The sequence below is a fragment of the Vigna angularis genome, chromosome 1, assembly GCF_016808095.1.
Source record: "Vigna angularis cultivar LongXiaoDou No.4 chromosome 1, ASM1680809v1, whole genome shotgun sequence".
In the NCBI taxonomy this organism is placed as follows: Eukaryota; Viridiplantae; Streptophyta; class Magnoliopsida; order Fabales; family Fabaceae; genus Vigna; species Vigna angularis.
Window position 1 is genome coordinate 42,612,680 of NC_068970.1, and position 19,087 is coordinate 42,631,766.

Consider the following 19,087-nt stretch of genomic DNA (forward strand, 5'->3'; position numbering starts at 1 on the left):
AAATTTAGATTATGTTGAAGGAATGAAGGGGTTTGGGAGATTGAAGGCAGCGGGGAGAGAGAATTAGGGTTTGGGGAGAAATTTAGATTATGCGGAAGGAATGAAGAGGCGGGAGGGGTAAGGGGAAATTATTCTAAAAATTAAAAATAAAATATTTAGGGGCAGTTTTTCTTATTAACCGCCGGAAGTTATCGGGGTGTCTGAAACCGCCGGAAAATAATCCCTCCTAAAATGTATTATTTTTGTAGTGTGGGAGGCCCCTCATAACAGATTGACTTGAGTGAGCCATAGTTAGTTCATGCAGTAGTTGACAATAATAAGAATATCGGATAAAAGGAAAATCATTAATCAAGCTCATACTAACTGTAAATGCAAGTTGAAATTAAATGGATCAAACCAATTCCGGGGTTATAAAACAATCCACAAAGGGGTAATAAAGGAGGCTAAAATGGAGTACAATTATATCTAATATAATTTTATTGTTGAAAAAAAAGAAACTACAAAGTAGTATATCTTATTATATATCTATAGCAATACAAAATATGCTTCTATAATGTGTTATTTACATCAGCCTAAAAGTAAGCTATGTAAAAAAAATAAGGGGATATTATTGTAATTTGAAGAATGTTTACGTGGTGGCAATTTGGGTTAGAGTGGGAGATGATGAATGAGATATAGGGCGTGACACAATTCTTTCCAAGAAGATGATACAACATTGATAGAATATCTTTGACAGAGGAAGAAAATATGTCATTCGTTCTTTAACCCCCTTGAGATATCAAAACATGACCGCATAATCATAAAAGAATTAAAAAAAAAAAATTGGGAATAAACTTTTGATAACCAAATGAATCAGCTCTATGATTCTATGTACAACAGCTAATGTAAATCATAGACTAGTTAACTATACTACGTACAGTTTGAAAATTTGAATCAGGTGAAGGAGGAGGAGGTTCATTCTTGAGGAAAGCAGTATCATCTTCTGATATATCAAGCACCTCATGCCTGCTCTTATACTTCCCATCACTTCTTATATCCTCAAGTCTATCCAACACTTCTGCCATAGTAGGCCTCACATCTTTGGAACTCTGCAAGCACTGAAACGCCAACTCAGCCACTGCACTGATCATTTTCCTGACCTTGAAATCTGACTCAAACCCAAGAGTTGGATCCACAATCTCATGCAACGCACCACTTTGGATCTTCTTGATGGCCATGTTGGACAAGTTGATCTCATGTCTACGCCTTGAGATATCAACCGCATGCATAGAAGATATGAGCTCGATCAGCACCACCCCGAAGCTGTAAACATCACTCTTATCAGTGAGCTGGTAGTACTCGTGATACTCTGGATCCACATAACCAGGAGTTCCCTGTGGGGCAGTGGAAACGTGTGTGGCATGGATTGGGAAGGGACGTGAGAGGCCAAAATCTGCTACTTTGACACTGAAGTGGTTGTCAAGGAGAATGTTGTTGGTTTTTACGTCTCTGTGGATGATGTCAGAAGCGTGGAGATATACCAATGCATTTGCAGTTTCAATGGCAATGTTCATTCTGATGTGCCAAGGGAGTGTGCCAGGTTTTGCTCTTTGACCATGAAGATGATCAGCCACGGTTCCATTTGGAATGTATTCGTACACCAGCAGAAGTTCTCTACTGTGGCGAGGAGTGCATCCATATAGAGACACAAGGTTCTGGTGGTGTAGGCCAGTTAAGATCTCCACTTCATTCACGAATTGCTCAACTCTTTTCAAACTGTTCTCGTACATTCTCTTCACTGCAACTAATCGTCCATCCTGAAGTTTCCCTACACAACAAATCAATATATCACAATTCAAATCAATATATCTCCCATTCTAAACTTTTTATACACAGTTTTATAGAAGAAACTAAGTTCCTTTCAGTGTTAGATTCTAATATTGCTTATGTCACTAAGAACAACATAAACTGTGAATGTCTCAGGTACAAAATTGATAATTAGTGAATAATTATGAGAAAGGGTGATGAGTTTTACCAAAATACACTTTTCCAAATCCTCCGTCTCCTAGTTCTCTGTCTGGATTAAAGAAGTTTGTGGCCTCTTCAAGTTCACTATAGGTGAAGAAGTGGACTCCAATGTATTTACTTCCCTTCTCATAATCTTCTAAAGAAGAACTATGTGAGATTCCTTTAGAATTATATATTACAGAAGATGTTACTTCACGGAGACGATTCTTCTTCTTTAGACGACCATAATAGATGTAAAAGCCAAGGCTAAATACAATTCCACTTATCACTGCAGCAGCAACACCTACCAACAATCATTCAAATTTTCGGTTAGTATAACTGTATTAATGAAATATTATACAACATTGTGAATTCTCTTCCAAGGATAATGGGATATATATTACCTATAACCAGCTTCCTTTGCCAGTTCCATTTATCGCCTGAGACAGTCCACATAGAAGACAAACAGGAGTGAGAACAGTTTGTGGAAAATCATGAAAATTCAAGGAGGATATAGAAGAAAAATATCTAATTTTTTATGAGTTAGGTAATGAGTAAACTACATAAAAAGAGAATGATAAGCAACATATCGTCAAAGTCAACAGACCAAAATAGTTTCACATAGAATTGCACTATAAAATCTGGATTTAGATGGAGAGGGAGAAAAGAATAGAACCACATCAAAGAATGTAATTTATGATTAGACCATTATTGACAAATTCAGAAGATGTAACATCACTTTGGCAATACTTTGTGAGCACCAAATTAACACCACTAAGACAAAATAAACATGTGAAAAATAAATGTCCAAACACAACCTAATCATATTATTCCGTGTCACAGAAAATTCTGAAGAAATAAGAGGAGGATTTCTGTGAAGCCTCCTAAACTAGAAGCAACAAATTGTTTGCCACCAACCCACAAAAAAGAGTCAACAACTTTGAAGATTCATCAGCCACCTAAATCCTAACATAGGTTCCTGTAACATCTTTGAACACCAGCAATATTTTTATCAAATTAGCTACAACAAAATTGTTCTCTGACTTGGTCAATGGTTTATTTTTTACTAGGTTCCTAGTTCTACAGATTTCTAAACAGCCATTTCTACAGATTTCAAGACGCAAACAAAATAAATCTATTATCAAAAGTTGAAATCCATATGTATATGTGCATGGAGGACACATGAATGAAGAGAATAGAAGAGAAGTGAAAGAAGACATACTATTAGAGCAATCTAAACCTTCACTTCCATTGGGGCAAAAGCATGAAAACTGAGACTCATTATTAGCCCCACATGTTCCATTAGTTGAAACGCATTTTAAGCACTGAACTTGTGCCTCTGAAATAAGATGTATTTCAAACCCTTCACTCAAGGCTTTGTTGAGTCCTTGAATTCCCCCGTTAGGGTCAAGTTCCTGTGCTACTTGCACTTCAATCCTAGCTCCATCACAGTCTTGGACTTTCCCAGTTGCAGGGTCCCCATAGAAAGCACTCTTGTTACCATCTTCCTTGCATTGAAAAGAGCGTGTGCTGTTTGAAATCAGGGAATAGGGACAACCATAGTAGATGGTGATGTTCCTAACATTCAAGTATCTAAAGAGATTTGAATCCACGGAGTTGTTGGTTACGGCCGAGGAAGAGCAATTATCATAGACAATGCCTGTTCGAACGATTTTCACGGTGTACTGAACTGGATCAAAGTGAAGAACTTGAAAAGTTTGTGAGCCAAGTTGAAGGGTGGAGTTTTGATTATCCTCACAGTTGAGCTTGAATTTGTGGTTGCTAGCACAATAACTGGGTCTGCTCCCTCCCCAGAAAGGGTAGTAGATGGACGTTAGTCCGCAGCTGAATGGCTTGCTACACTCTTCGTGTTTGTTCTCTTCTTGGGAACTGATTGATGCCACCAAGACCAAGAACATTGATGCAAGGAAGAAGAAGCTCACAGGAACATTTTCATTATGATGCAATACCAAATTAGCCATAGAAAAAACAGAGAAAATGAGAAATGAAAGAAGGGTAGGTCTACGATATAAGTGATCAATGCCATGACGTTGTTCCTTTTTAATATTCGCTTTATCCATTGACCTTCTGAATTTTCAATAGCTGCTGAATTGGACGATATTTGCGTTTCTTATTCCAATCTTGGTCTTATGAACCTTCCACCTCGCCACCTCAACAGCTATTACAAGACACGAGTACAATTATTTTTTTCAAATTTTGAATACCATGGGTTGATATACAACAAAAGTTCATAAAATATTCATCAATAAAAATATATTGATATTTTTTTATTAATATACCGTTATGATGATCACACTTCACGACCATATTTGAGATTATAATAAAAAAAATATAGTTTAATTAGATTTTTCAAGTTTTGAATATCTGATGTTCATACCCCGAAAGCTTGATTTCAAGTTTTGTTATATCATATCAAGAAACGCTCCATCATATTATATGGTGTGTTTTATCTGCAATCACACCAAAATTCACATATTTCAACAAGTATGCAAATATTTCAAAGCTCTGTCTGAAGCATTGAATCACACATGTGATTACTTGATGTTGATCTAAATAGTTTTATCAGATATTGACTTTTCAAATTAAGGAAATGGTGGGGTCTTGAATACCAATGTTTTAAGTATTATTTTCTGAAGTTTGACACTTTATTATAATATTAGTCTTTAACATGCTGGTATGGGCTGACAAGACATATCTTAATGCACACACACACACACATATATATATATATATATATATATATATATATATATATATATATATATATATATATATATATATATATATATATATAAAATGACACATGATTGTGTGCTTGGTTTGACAAAGTCAAGGAATAAATATATTAGAAATGGACAGTTACAGTAGGATGTATGCAAAACGAAGAACTCATTAGCTTTAGAAAAGGAATGAACCAAACCACCAGTAACATAGTTTAAAACTCGATTTGATGATTCACTTGTCAAACTTGATTCACAAATCAAATGAACAACACGTAAATTAAAAGTTGAATTCATTAAAGGAATTCAAGTTCAATTATGTTTATTTTTACTCTATTGATTCATGTTTTAACTGGGTCTATAATAAATATTATATTTTATCTTATTAATTTTATATAATTAATTTTTATTCATATCATTTTTTTATAAAATAAATAAACAATGATATGTAAAATAATTATAATGTAAATGGAATCAACTAACAGATTAAATTAAATCATTTGCAACAAATTAAATTTCTACTTAAGTCAATTTGTATCTAATGAACTAAATTGAATTTTGCTCTTATATCTATATAGAATTCTATTTTTCATATTTGATAATTAACTTATGTGATACATTTTTAAAGAGTCAATAATTTTGATCCATTGGGTAACAATAATCCAAAAAATCAAAATAAAAGAGAAATGGAATAAAAAATTTAAAATAACTTATTTTTACTCAAGTTATTATACCTCTTGTTATGTTAATTTAGTGGACAATCACACTTAAAATGAAATATAAATGACTATTATATAATATGAGTAAATGACTTCTCTCATGTTTTCTTCTTGAACCCCGATAGCTTTAGTGAAATGAAGAGGTTAATCCGCATTATTTTTTTCGATTTCGGGTTGGGGGCGGAGCGGACGGAATCAGTGTATTGGTATGCAAAACATTAATGTTTTTGGAATACATTTTGGATTTTACTGTCTCAAATGCATTTCAAAATCAAATACATGTTCAATTGTGAAATTCAAAATTTCTTTCAGAGTGAAAGATTTAAAATGTATTTGGTTTTGAAATATATTTTGGATTACATGTTCTCATATTGGTTCTAAAATATGTTTTAGACTGTGCAGTTCAAAATATGATTTCAAATCAAAAATTTGAAATGTATTTCAAAACAAAATAATTCTCGATTGCATAATATAAAATGTATTGTTCTAAAATGTATTTTTTATTATATAATCCGGAATATATTTCATATCTAAAACTACATTCTAAAGTGTAACTCAAATGCATTTCAGAACTAATACATTTTGGATTCAAAACCAAATACATTTTAAGTTTTACAATCCAAAATGTATTTTGTTTTGCAATTTTTCAATAATAAAGAGCTTGTTATTTGATTAAAGTAATTATGAAGTAATTTAATTTTATTGATAAAAGGGTTTTATGATATGTAAATGGTTAGGACAAAAGGACACTAGTATAGTTAGGGGAAACGACAGCGGTTATTTTTGTCTATAGACAGCGGTATTCGAACCGAGGCATATTCAGGCGAGGCAAAAAGTCTAATACTTTTGGCCTCGGTTGAGAACCGAGGCATAAAAGGAGAGGAATTTGCCTCGGTTCATCCTTAACCGAAGTAGTAAAGTTTTTGGTTTTTTTAATTTTTTTTTTCGTAGGACTTTATGCCTCGGTTCCCTGGAACCGAGGCAGTATGTCCCACTCTACTGCCTCAGTTGTAGCTGGACCCGAGGCAGTAGAGTTTATTTTGTTTTTTTTTTCCTCATCCGCAAGACTTTCTGCTTCGGGTGTGACCATAACCGAGGCCATAAGGGGTTTTTCTACTTCGGTTATGACCTGAACCGAGGCATATATCCTTGTTTTTTTTTTTAAATGAGGTCTGTTTCTGCAACATTTCCAACCACAGAAACAAACCTGCATATATTTTTATAGCCAGAACAGTCCAGAATAATGCAGAAACGTATATTTTAAATGAAAATTATATTAAAACATAAATATATTGAATGGAATCATAAATCAACTTCTTAGAAGCATAAATCAATCCAATGTAATCATAAATCAAGTTTCAAGCATAAATCAATGCAATGTACAAAGTTAAACTTATAATAATGTAGAAAAGCATAAAACAACTTAGAAACATAAACTTAGAACTTACTATATCCTAATATCTACTACATACTATTATATAAATGAATTACATATTTAGCAAGTGTTTTCCTCACAAGTTGAATTGACTTCTCTGGAATTGGAGCAGTCCTATTAAATCTCTGCATAAAACACAATGATTTCAATTAGTGTATATGAAATCCAAACTATATAGAAAATAAAATTCAAACCTAAATATTACCGTTTCCCATCCACTGATGTAATGTGCACGAATGATGGTCATCATCCAAAACATAACGTAGTAACCACATTCACATGACCCCATTTGTCTATTACACTACAATATATCATCATAATTATAAAATGTTAAGTAACATCATTTGAATGGAACCAAATGTAACAAAGTATGGACTAAAATACCAAACCTTAAGGGCAACCCATGCAAGCTTTTTAGCTGTAGCAGTAGATCTCCCAGATAACATCATATGTGTTGCAAGGGAACTATTAAAAAAAATCCTTTAGCATACATTTATATAACAAAAAAGTCGAAACATTGAGATTCTTACCAATCTACTACATGTCTAAGAGGGCTGGGAGGAGACTTCTGCAATGAACAAAACCAGACAACAGTGTTCTCCGGTATGGAGATCACAAGTAGCTGCCAATGACACCTGAAATTGGTAATAACTTATGAATCATATACCAAAATTAATAAATGAATGTGTTGAAGTTAAAAAACTTCACTTACCCATGTATATAAGGGAGAAAATATATCTCCTTCCCCATTCCAAAGCAGGTGGTGATGTATGTTTGGATATCATCAAATTTATTTCTTTCATGAGTCATAGAGGGGTCAATGAACCCATATACATCGTTGAACCCCTTCTTGTTACTAACATCAAACATATACCTAAAATGAAGAAATAATCTGATATAAGTAAGTTGATAAAATAGAATTATATAAAAAAGTTTTCATAAACTTACATCATCCACAACTGAATGAGTGTAATATTAATTTCTTCTTTACCCGACGCAAGCTCCCTAACATCTTGATGATGCAAGTACAATGGAATCTGAGCTTCTCTTCCAAATGTAGTAGAATCCCAGTGTACATTCATCGGCACATCTGAAATGATTTTAGCAAGCTCGTCTAATGCACCAAGAGGGTCATCCTAAGATAAATGAGTCTTCTTCGGTGTAGGACTTCCCTCTTGACCTATCTGCTGTTAAATGCAAAAATGGTTATGTTATAAGGTCAATTAGAAGTAAATATTAAAATTGAGAACTATATAGTACGAGTGTTTACCGGGGGATTAGATACATCACCAACCAAATGTCTAGGCCAGGCGACAAAGGACTTAAATGTTTCTTCCACAGTGAAGAACTCATCTGTAGGCACAAGAAGAATGGCATCCGCTATGACAACTTCATCCACCTTGACCTTGAACTCATCTTCTGAAAGTTGTACACCATGCACTACAGTGGCTGTCTCATAAACTGTACCACGAGCCACTAGCATGGTCCCAGTATCAGAAAGAATATATAACTGACATGGACGAGTTTCATCCATGTCGTCCCCTGGGACACCGGCAGCTGAACAACTTCCTTTACCGCTTCTACCTGTCAAATTAAATGTTAGGTTATGCAAAAAGTAAATTAGTAACCAAAAATAAATAAGTTTACCTGTAGGGGGCACAACATGTTCCGCTATAGGAGATGGCGGAGGACGATTGCCATAATCCTCATAATGCTGCTGGAAATGGCGCGCAACCATTTCAGCAACTTCATCATACAACTCTGCTCGAACCTTCTTTGTGATCTCCTACGTCATCTCTTTTCTTATTTCCTCCTTCATCTTTTCGTATGAATATGAACGCGAGGAAGACCCAAAAAACTGTCGTATGCCTATGCTAGTCCTAGCACCACGCACTCGTCCTGGGTGCTCAGGTCGTCCAATAGCTGTGCCAAGAATATCTTGACGACCTTCTTGTGTGAATTAACCTTGGGAGCTCTGCTCAACCAAGGAGTCCTGTCACATAACAAAAGTTCAAAATCATTTGAAAAATCTATGTATACTATATAACAAAATTAATGTAAAAATATAAGAAATGACATCTTACAATTCTTTCAGATATTTCTCTGGCAGACTCAGAAGTGTAGGAGCCCGATGGTCTTATACAGGCTAACTTCCACTTGTCGTGCCGAGATGGTGGTGAAGGAGGAGGAGGAGGGTCACCACCCTCAGAAAGTGGAAGTCTACTATCTGACTTCTGCTTCATTATTTTTTCTTCAAGCTTCCTATATCCACCACGAGACAGTAGGTGTGGATTTTTATTCTGAGCGCTTATTCCCTGTGCTTTTGACCTTTTTTCCTGTGACAAAATGAAACAATTGTCATAGTAGATAATTATGAATGATGAATTGAATGATTTTACTGCACTTACCTGCCACGCCTCGGATGAACGAAGCTCTACAAACTGACGCCATGTTTCTTCGTCAATTGCTGAATATTTGGAACATGGATTTTCATTACTTTTTGGTCCAAATATATATCTAGACGTCAATTTTGTCTTAAACCCTCGAAATCTTTCTGCAATTGCAGATAAACAATTATTCCTTAAGCTCTCGACGTTTGGCATATCAAATGTTATCTGCAACAAAGAAAGTAATAACCTTATATCAATAGAGATTTATCAATATAATGAATATAGAATTTGGAGCAATATTGCTTAACTTACCAATAGATCTTGCCAGATGAGATTCCGATCAGCCTTAGAAACATGGTCAAAGGATGGAGTAAGTATAGAGATACGGTCACGTGCTAGTACTCCAAGGTAAGACCTAAATACATCTGCATTTGGGCCAGATGCAACTTCAGTGACCACGTCAATAATGACAGGTGTCCTCTCACCTGCATTTCTTCTAAGTATAAGTTGTCGTAACCTTGTTGCTCCTCTCGTCCGTCTAGAAGTGGTGGGGACTTCATCGCCTGACGAATGAGGTGACTCAGCCATATATCTGTCACAATAAATAAGATGAAATATAAATAAAACACTTATAAAATAACATATATTATTTAACAAAAGCCATAAATATTTACACAAACATGAAATTCATACATAATCATATGGATTGGTCATATATATATTCCCTCATTGTGATCTTCTCGTATTGCTTGTATATCATCAATTAGAGGGTCGTCATCCAAATTTATTGTCGTTTTAAATGGATGGTTGTCAGCGATATGAAGATTACTTAGATTCTCTTCTTTATCTTCAATTTGCCTTTTTCCTTGGAGAGCAACATACCAATGGTCAGACGCAGGATCTTTGACATAAAAAACCTGACTTGCTTGATATGTCATGATGAACGGTTTGTCTCTATAACCAACCTTTCGAAAATCAACAAGTGTCATACCAGATTCATCTATTTTGACACCACTCTTATTGTCTACCCACTTACATTTGAAGAGTGCAACGGAAAACTTAGTGTAATCAACTTCCCATATCTCTTCAATTCTACCATAATATCCCATGGATCCAACTACAGGATTTTGATCTTTGGATGTGGAAAACTGTAGCGACTCAGCTTCTAGATTGACACCACTATTTTGTATTGTGCTTTTATCATCCAAAGTCTTTGTATAGAATGTGCAATTATTAATTTCGTAGCCTGTACAACATACAACATCAAACTTCAAGCCATTTGCTAACCACAATAAAGTCTCAGAGGACCGTGATTCTTTCGAAACTTCAGATTTGAACCAGTACAAGAATGTTCTGTTATGCTCCATCAACTGTCATTTCTCTGATTGTCGTGGATAGTTGTCCTTTACAACGGCTTTGTGTGCTTCCAAAAATGGGATCACTTCATCTGTGTTGTTTAATATGTACAGATGTGCTTGCATCAATTCTTCACGACTTTTCGTCACCACATTCACACCTTGAATGCTTTTACTTGTAGAATATCTACTCAACCATGATGTCCGAGGGACTCCTATCGGATTTGCTTTAGTCATATACTCAGAGCAAAACTCAATACTTTCTTCAGCAATATATCTTTCAATCATTGAACCTTCTGGACGATATTGATTTTTGACATACCATTTCAAAATCTTCATATAACGCTCAATAGGGTACATCCATCTTAAGTATACTGGTCCACACAACTTTATTTCTCTGACCAAATGAACAAGTAAATGCACCATGATGTCAAAACAGGATGGAGGGAAAAACATTTCTAGTTGACACAAGATGATGATAATTTCGCTTTGAAGTTCATCTAACTTTGTAGGATCGATGACTTTACTACAAATTGACGAGAAAAATGAGCACAATCGAGTTATGGTCTGCCTAACTTTTTTGGGCAAAATTCCACGAATTGCCACTGGTAACAACTGTTGCATTAAGACGTGACAATCGTGAGACTTCAGTCCAACAAGCTTTAAGTCCTGCATTGAGACTAAGCTCTTGATATTTGAAAAGTATCCTTGTGGTACCTTGATACTCTTTAAACAAAGACAAAAAACTTATCTTCTCTTGTTTGGACATTGTGTAACATGCAGGGGGCAAAAAAGTACGTTTACCAATCTCTTTTGGTGCCAACTCTTCTCGGATCTTCATGTCAACCAAATCAACCAATTTAATACAATAACCATTATACCAATGTAATCATCTAATAACAATAACCAATATATCAATCTCACAACAACAAATATCAAACACATATCCATTTTAATACTAAAGAATAACAAAATTTATAATTCTATTTATCACCAATATATCATCTCACAACAATTATTATCAAACAAATATCAAAATTTTATGATCAAATAACAATATAATTGCTAGTATTATGGCCAATATATCAATCCCCCACCAATTATTATCAATCAAACACAATAAAATTATTATCAATAAAACACAAATAATGAACCAACCGTGAAATGCGCGAAAGAAATGGAAGTGGAGGCGGAGCCTGCAACGGTGGAGGCTGTACTGGCGAAGTGTGACCAGCGGAGGCTACAGTGGAGGCAGGAGAATCAGTCGTTGGAGGCAGCAGCGTCAGTCGTCGGAGAGCACGGTGACGGAGAAGGACGTAGAGTCGTGGACGGTTGAGGCACGTTGACGGAGAGTCGTGGACGGTTGAGGCACGGTGACGGAGAAGGAGAAGAAACGGAAGCAAGGCGAGAACGTCATGGACGCACGACGACCGCGGAGGGGGAGGGGCGGCGAGGGAAGTGGGCGGTGTTGGAGGAAGCAGAATGAAACAGGAGAAGAAGAAATCTCGCGTGAAGGAAACTGTTCTGGAATTTTAACTCCAGATATACCTCGGTTAACCAAATAACCGAATCAGAAAGGCCCTACTACCTCGGCTATATCCAAGACCGATGCATAAACATTTCAGTAAATTCAATTTTTCAAATTAAATTCAGCTATATGCCTCGGTTAGCCGCCCACCCGAAGCGGAAAACCATATATGGCCTCGGTTTCAAGCAACCGAGGCGGTCTCTTATTGTACTTGAACGCAAAATGTTCAGAAGGAGCAGTTTTTAGCAGGCTATACTGCCTCGGTTCTGAGTGCTAACCGAGGTAGTATCGTTGTGCCCAGAAAGTTGTCAGTGGCAGCAGGGCAACGTGGCAGGAAGTGCAGGAAGAGCATGCATATATGCCTCGATTCTGAGTGCTAACCGAGGCAGTATCTCTGTCGCAAAAAAGTTGTCAGCTGAAACGTCAGAGTTTGGTAATTTTTGAAAACTTATATGCTTCAGGTAGCTCTAGGAACCGAAGCAGTATGGGTTTTAGGCCGCGGGTGATTGAGAACCGAGGCATATAGTGTGTTCAGAATTACAGTAATGCCACCGCATTTTGATACGCTTCGATTTTGATGAAACCGAAGCGTAATGTGCGAGTTTGAATCTCCTTTTTTTACTAGTGGGAGGTTCATATTGAGGAAGTAGTAGATAAGCATTAGTTCATAGAACAGGCTCCGAAGAAGTTTGAGTTGATGTTGGTGTAATTAATGTAAGTGTAGGTGGAGTTTATGTGCAACACGAATTCCCTAAAGGACCTATATATCGATTGCTTGATGTTAGTAAGCTTTGGAGATCATGTTGCAACCACAAAAAGGAAGGTGAGGTAAGTAAAAAAACTTCCATAGTTAAGTATTATATTTAAGGATTGTGGAGATTGAAGTTAGTCTCTCATGGTTGTGAGTTAAATAAGCTAGGGTCACCACATTCGCAAATTGAGACTATAACTCTTTATTTTTTATTATTTCTATTGAGCAACATCATGAGGTGACATCGAGATACAAACATGTTCCACCTTCCACTATGCGAGATCACCATCATGTTAGATGATGTGTTAATGTTATTACATATCTCAATTTTAGGGTTATCTTGTTTGTATGATATCCTGGATTTTGTTAGTGTCTCAAGCATATGGGAGTTTGCTCGAGGTAGATATGAGTGATGCACTACAAATATTAGACATTGTCGTGTTTCCCACGTTAAATTATGTTAGCTCTAAAAGGTATATGAAGAGAGTTGTGTCCACCAGAGATGGGAATTTATAGCGAGGGCTTACTTATTGCATCTGGTGGGATGTACCATATTTGCATATTAAAGTGTGATATCAATTAAAATGTCAAATTTGCAATTGTTCTACAATCTATGAATATGTAATGAGTACTCCTAACCCACATTTATGACCAATTAGGGGATGCCTACTTTTCCAAAATAGAGAAGTTAGGAGATTATCCCATGTCTTTACAAGTGAAAAATATATATTATTTGGATAAGTTACTGTTATTTGCATATGTATGTATGAGTTTTAACTTTTTGTTTAAATTGGAAATATATGTGGATATATGAGCATTTTCCAAACATGGAAAGAAGAGATGTCAATCTCACATATGATGAAGTTCAATCACAAGCAACATGATATGTGATTGGAAGACATATTGACTCCTTATGAGGTTTAGTTAGATGTTTTGATGTTGTACGAGTCCATTTTTGGTATTGTACGAGTTCAATTAGATGTTTTGATCCTTGTTAGTATTGACTCCTTATGAGGTTCATCGCTTGAAAGTTAACCATTAAACGTCATTTTTATGTTCTCAAAATACATCCTGCTAGAGACTGGTAAACCTCTTGTCGCATAAACTTTTATGCAAAAATTTGATTTCTCCACTAATGTGATATAGTGGTAAACCAATATATGAAATCTAACAAGATTGCAAAACTTTTAGTAAGTATACATGTGTAAATCTAACTTTGATAGGGAAAATGAAATATAAATTTAAACTATACTAAAATGGTACTAATATGAAAATGAGATAATAAATGGAACTAATCACAAGTATGCACGTAGAATTGAAACGTAAGAGTGTAAAATTTATGATTTAACCTACTAAAATTAATATAAATTATTAGAGATGAGATATGATATTTATAATGCATGAATGAATGGAAACATATTTTGATATTGTTTTAGAAAATAGTTTTCAAAATTAGAAAGCGAGAAGGAAATCTTACAGAATTTTCTTGTTCCTGCAAAAAGTGATTTGCTAAAAGAAAAAGCGCTTTTCAACGCTCGACCACCATAGAGAAGAGAACACCCTTTTCCTTTCAAATCTCGATTCTGCCTTCTTCTTCATTTTCTCTCTTTTCTCCAACCACTTTGAAATCGCTAACCCCACAAAATCTTATCATTTTCAATTTCATCCCAATTCCTTCCTGGATCGCCTTTTTCTACTCTCCTCTTCTTCTCCATGGCTGCTATTCTTGCAAGAGCTCGAGCCGATTATGATTATCTCATCAAGTTTCTCCTAATCGGCGATAACGGTAATTTATTCATATTTTTTTAATATTTTTTTAAGTGTTATGCTATAGTTCTTTGATTCCCTTGTTGTGACTCGATTCGATACGGTTTCTGATAGTGAATTGTTTTATTCTACTGAATGTTTGTTTGTGGTTAAAATTGAACTTACTTGGGTGCTTACTGCTCTGTGATTTTAAGCCGTAAATGGATTATTTTTACTTTTTTTTGGGCTTAATAGCCTATTTTCTCCCAATTGTGCTCGGTTTTGTCAATTTAGTCCTTGGTTTTAAAAAGTGTCTACTTGGTCCTGACTTGGGAAATTTTGTGTCAACTTTGTCCCTTCCGTTAAAAAGAAACAAACGAAGTTAATAGTCTGATGATATGGCAATTTCTTTTTTATTTTTTTTTAATCTTTGGGCCACCTATTCCCTCCTACCACGTCAGTTTTGCCTTCTCCAAACACCAAAAACCCTAATTCCTCCACCGTCAGCCAAACCCTATCCGCCACCACCACCTTACTGCGCCCCAATAGTGAAGTCCAAACCCTATCCAATTGTGTCGCCACCACCCGCACCGTCAATGCTGCAAAGAACCTACAACCACCACATCGTCTTTCACCATCAATGTCGCAACCACCCACACCGTTAAACCCATCCACCACCATGAACCATGCCGCGTTGTCACCACCATGGCGGAAATAGCACAACCAGGTTTGAACCTACCCTCAATCATCAATCTCGCGCAACCCATATCACCAACAACAACATCATCTTCTTCCTCACGATTAAGACCTAGAAAAACCCAGAAAAATTCTCAATTTTCGAACTCCTAATTCCCGTAGAACAGAAATGAAGGCTTACCATGTGGCAGCCCTTCCCCACCCAAAAATTAGAGTTTCAGATTGGGCAAGAGTGCTTCTGCGCCGTTAACTCGCGAGAATTGGGTTTCGACCTTCCCATCTGCGGTGGCTACTGGTAACGTGATGGTGTTTGGCGAATTGGAGGTCTTTTCCTTTTTGCAGGTGGTGAGTTCAAGTGGATGGAGGTGCGAAGATGCGAACTCAGATCTCGTAGGATGAGGCTTTTTTTTTTCTGATTTTGTGGTTTGTAGGTTTGGGCTTGGAGAAGGTGATGGAGGTGTAGTGGTTGCAGGTTCTCGCGTTGAGTGGCGCGATTCTTACGGCGGCAACGGCCTGAAGTGGGCTTTGCAATGCGGTAGCAATGGTGATGGCAGGAGGCAGTGGCGGTCGTGAGGTCGCACTTGGGTTCGCGATCCTGCAGGGAGAGGTTCGCTCTACGGCAACGGCGACATGGCGATTTAGGGTTTTGCTTGGTGTCGTGATTTCTGGTATGCAGGTTTGGTGATGGTGAAAATTGGTGGCGGAGCTCACGGGTTTGATGGAGGTGGGAGATGGTGGTCGCGGCGGCTTGCGTGAGCTCGTGAGGGATGGTGCCTTGCGGCGGCTTTGTAGCGTTGGTGGTGGCCTAATGAAGATGTTTCATGGTGGTGGTGTCGCATGATGTTAGCAACGGCGTAGCTGTTGACGACGGCGATTGTGGATGGTTCGGTGGCTAAGGTTTGGTGCTTGATGGAAGTTAGGATTTCTGAAGATGGTGATGATGTGGCAGCCAAATTTATACTGTAAAATCCATTTGAACCTCTCATTGCTTACCACATCATCACGCAGACAACTTAAAATTGACACGTTACCAATTTATACTGCCATATCATCAATTCATTAACACCGTTAGTGTTTTTTAACGGAAGAGACAAAGTTGACACAAAATTTCCCAAGTGATAATGCTAATTCTTACCATTATCTAAGCATCATTTTAGTAGCAAAATCAACTCTTCTTTAGCTTATTACTTGCTTAAATCCTCTCTTTTATTTAGTTTTAGTATTTATCTATATTTTGGGCTACATTACGTAAATAATACTCTAATCCCTTGTTTTCTTTGATCTATTTTGATGTTAGGAAGATCCTCCATTACATTGAAGAGCCTCGATGATCCAGGAAGTCATTGATTTAACAGTCATTTTCGCTTAAGCGAGAATAATTTAGCTTAAGCGAGAATGACTATCTTCTCCAAGAAGAATTCTCGCTTAAGCGAGAATAATTTAGCTTAAGCGAGAATTCGGGCAGTATATATACTCACGAGGCAGAAAGAAAAATGGTCTTTGGTTCTTTGGAGGCGCGATTTCACGTCTGGAGCTCATGGAGGACGTGAGGAGCTTGTGGGAACATCTCCTCCTCTTCCTTTGGGTCTCCTTCTTCTTCCATCTTCCATGTTTGTAAGCTTTAGGGTTCTCCATGGAAATGGAGAACCAGATTCATCTTGTTAGGGTTAGATGTAGCCTATGAACTCTTGTGTAATGAATGATTGTTTCGTATTTATAAATGCCTTTTCTATCTATTACTAGTATTCTTGTTTCCGATCTTAAAGCTTGCGTGTAATGGGAACGTTCATGACTTGATTTTAGGGTTTCATTGAGCCAGGGATGGGATATGAAATCTTGAACTGAAACAAGAGTCCTTGTGGGTCATTGAGCCAGGGATGGGATATGATTCACATGTTGTCTTAGATCCTAGTTCTTAATGCGGGTTTGCTTGTTAGATTGTCCAAGGGATTGGAGTTTGATAAGGAAAACCTAGGCTCTTTCACCTAAGGGATTAGGGCTAGAGTATTTTAGTGGATTGACTTTAGTAAATTGATAGAGAGGAGATGAAATTGGTTATACACAAGAGTGCATTGGTGAAAACTAACCTTAACAATGTCATTTCATACCATTTCTAGTCTTTTCCATTTCCAAGTGCCTTCAATACCAAAGTCCAACCTTGTAATTACTTGTGAATTTATCTTTTTGCACATATTCTTAAATGATGAGTTGTTCTTGAGTCTAGATGAGTTGTTAATCGCACAATTTTCTAGTATTACGAGTCTCTTGGGAAAACGATATCTGGTCTTACCACGGTTTATTACTTGAACGATTTGGTGCACTTGCCAAAGAGATTAACAAGTTTTTTTGTAGCGTTGGTGGTGGCCTAATGAAGATGTTTCATGGTGGTGGTGTCGCATGATGTTAGCAACGGCGTAGCTGTTGACGACGGCGATTGTGGATGGTTCGGTGGCTAAGGTTTGGTGCTTGATGGAAGTTAGGATTTCTGAAGATGGTGATGACGTGGCAGCCAAATTTATACTGTAAAATCCATTTCAACCACTCATTGCTTACCACATCATCACGCAGACAACTTAAAATTGACACGTTACCAATTTATACTGCCATATCATCAATTCATTAACACCGTTAGTGTTTTTTAACGGAAGAGACAAAGTTGACACAAAATTTCCCAAGTCAAGACCAAGTAGACACTTTTTTAAAACCAAAGACCAAATTGACAAAATCGAGCACAACTGGGGACAAAAGAGACTATTAAGCCTTTTTTTTTTCAAGTGAATTTTGTGGTTGTCTGTGTACTGTGATGAATGGAGCTAGTGGTTAATTGTAAATGAAGTTGCACATTAAAGCACGAGGGATTTGGTTCCCTCTTTGCAGGTTGATGAAAGCATGAGGGAGATGGTGGTTTTTCCTGGCTCTTGGCGACGCGATTTTCTGTTGGGTTTCTCTATATTTGATTTGCAGGTGGTGATGGCTAAGCTTCGTGATGGTGCGTCAATGGAGAAAACTTCCATGTAACTTTGCCACGTCACTAAAAAGTGTGTAGTCAGCAAGCCAATACACACAAATTTTAACGCTCTCCACATAATATTTAACGACAGTGATTTTATTGATTCAATTTTACATAAAAAAGATCCAATTAAGCTCTTTCAAAATACGGAAACTTAATTGACACGAATGTGCATAGATAGAAATCTTCGAAATGATTAAACCATTAAAATAACACGTTACGTTTTGATTTCTCAAAAAAACTTCGATAAATAGTTTCAAAAATACTTTTCATCAACTAAAATTTTAGTCATTTATTGAAGTCACAATTATCCAAGATTCATTATTGTCGGACATAAAACAATTGGTTCTCCTAAAATCAATTACAAATAATTGAATTTTACTTGTACGTAAAAAGTAAATAATTATCGCAAACGAACAGGAGAAACAATTCTAAAAGAAAATTAAATTTCTTTCTTTTAACTTCTTAACTTTTTAACAAAATATATAGGTATGATCAATTATTTTCTCCTATTTAAACATAAAAAATTAGAATTAAATATACATTTTTTTCTTAATTTCTAGAAAAAAATTAAAATTATTTTTTTTAAACTTTGGATAATTTAATTTCTTAACTTCAAAATATATGATTATTTAAATAAAATTTTATTAAATTTATTTGATGTTATTAATATTAAAGTAGAAAAAATATATCAAATACTATAAATAATTTAAATACAATTATAAAATGC

The 19,087-nt window shown here is 36.1% G+C and overlaps 1 protein-coding gene across 1 annotated transcript; it reads right to left on the reverse strand.

The window, feature by feature from the left end:
- Nucleotides 1-821: 821 nt before the first annotated feature.
- On the reverse strand, nt 822-4,126 carry LOC108347883 (LEAF RUST 10 DISEASE-RESISTANCE LOCUS RECEPTOR-LIKE PROTEIN KINASE-like 1.2). Its single transcript, XM_052872011.1, has 4 exons — nt 3,209-4,126; nt 2,391-2,426; nt 2,015-2,290; nt 822-1,807 (listed from the first exon to the last, which is right to left on the reverse strand). The coding sequence occupies exons 1-4, from the start codon at nt 4,065-4,067 to the stop codon at nt 897-899; spliced, it is 2,082 nt and encodes a 693-aa protein (XP_052727971.1). The 5' UTR covers nt 4,068-4,126; the 3' UTR covers nt 822-896.
- Nucleotides 4,127-19,087: the final 14,961 nt, after the last annotated feature.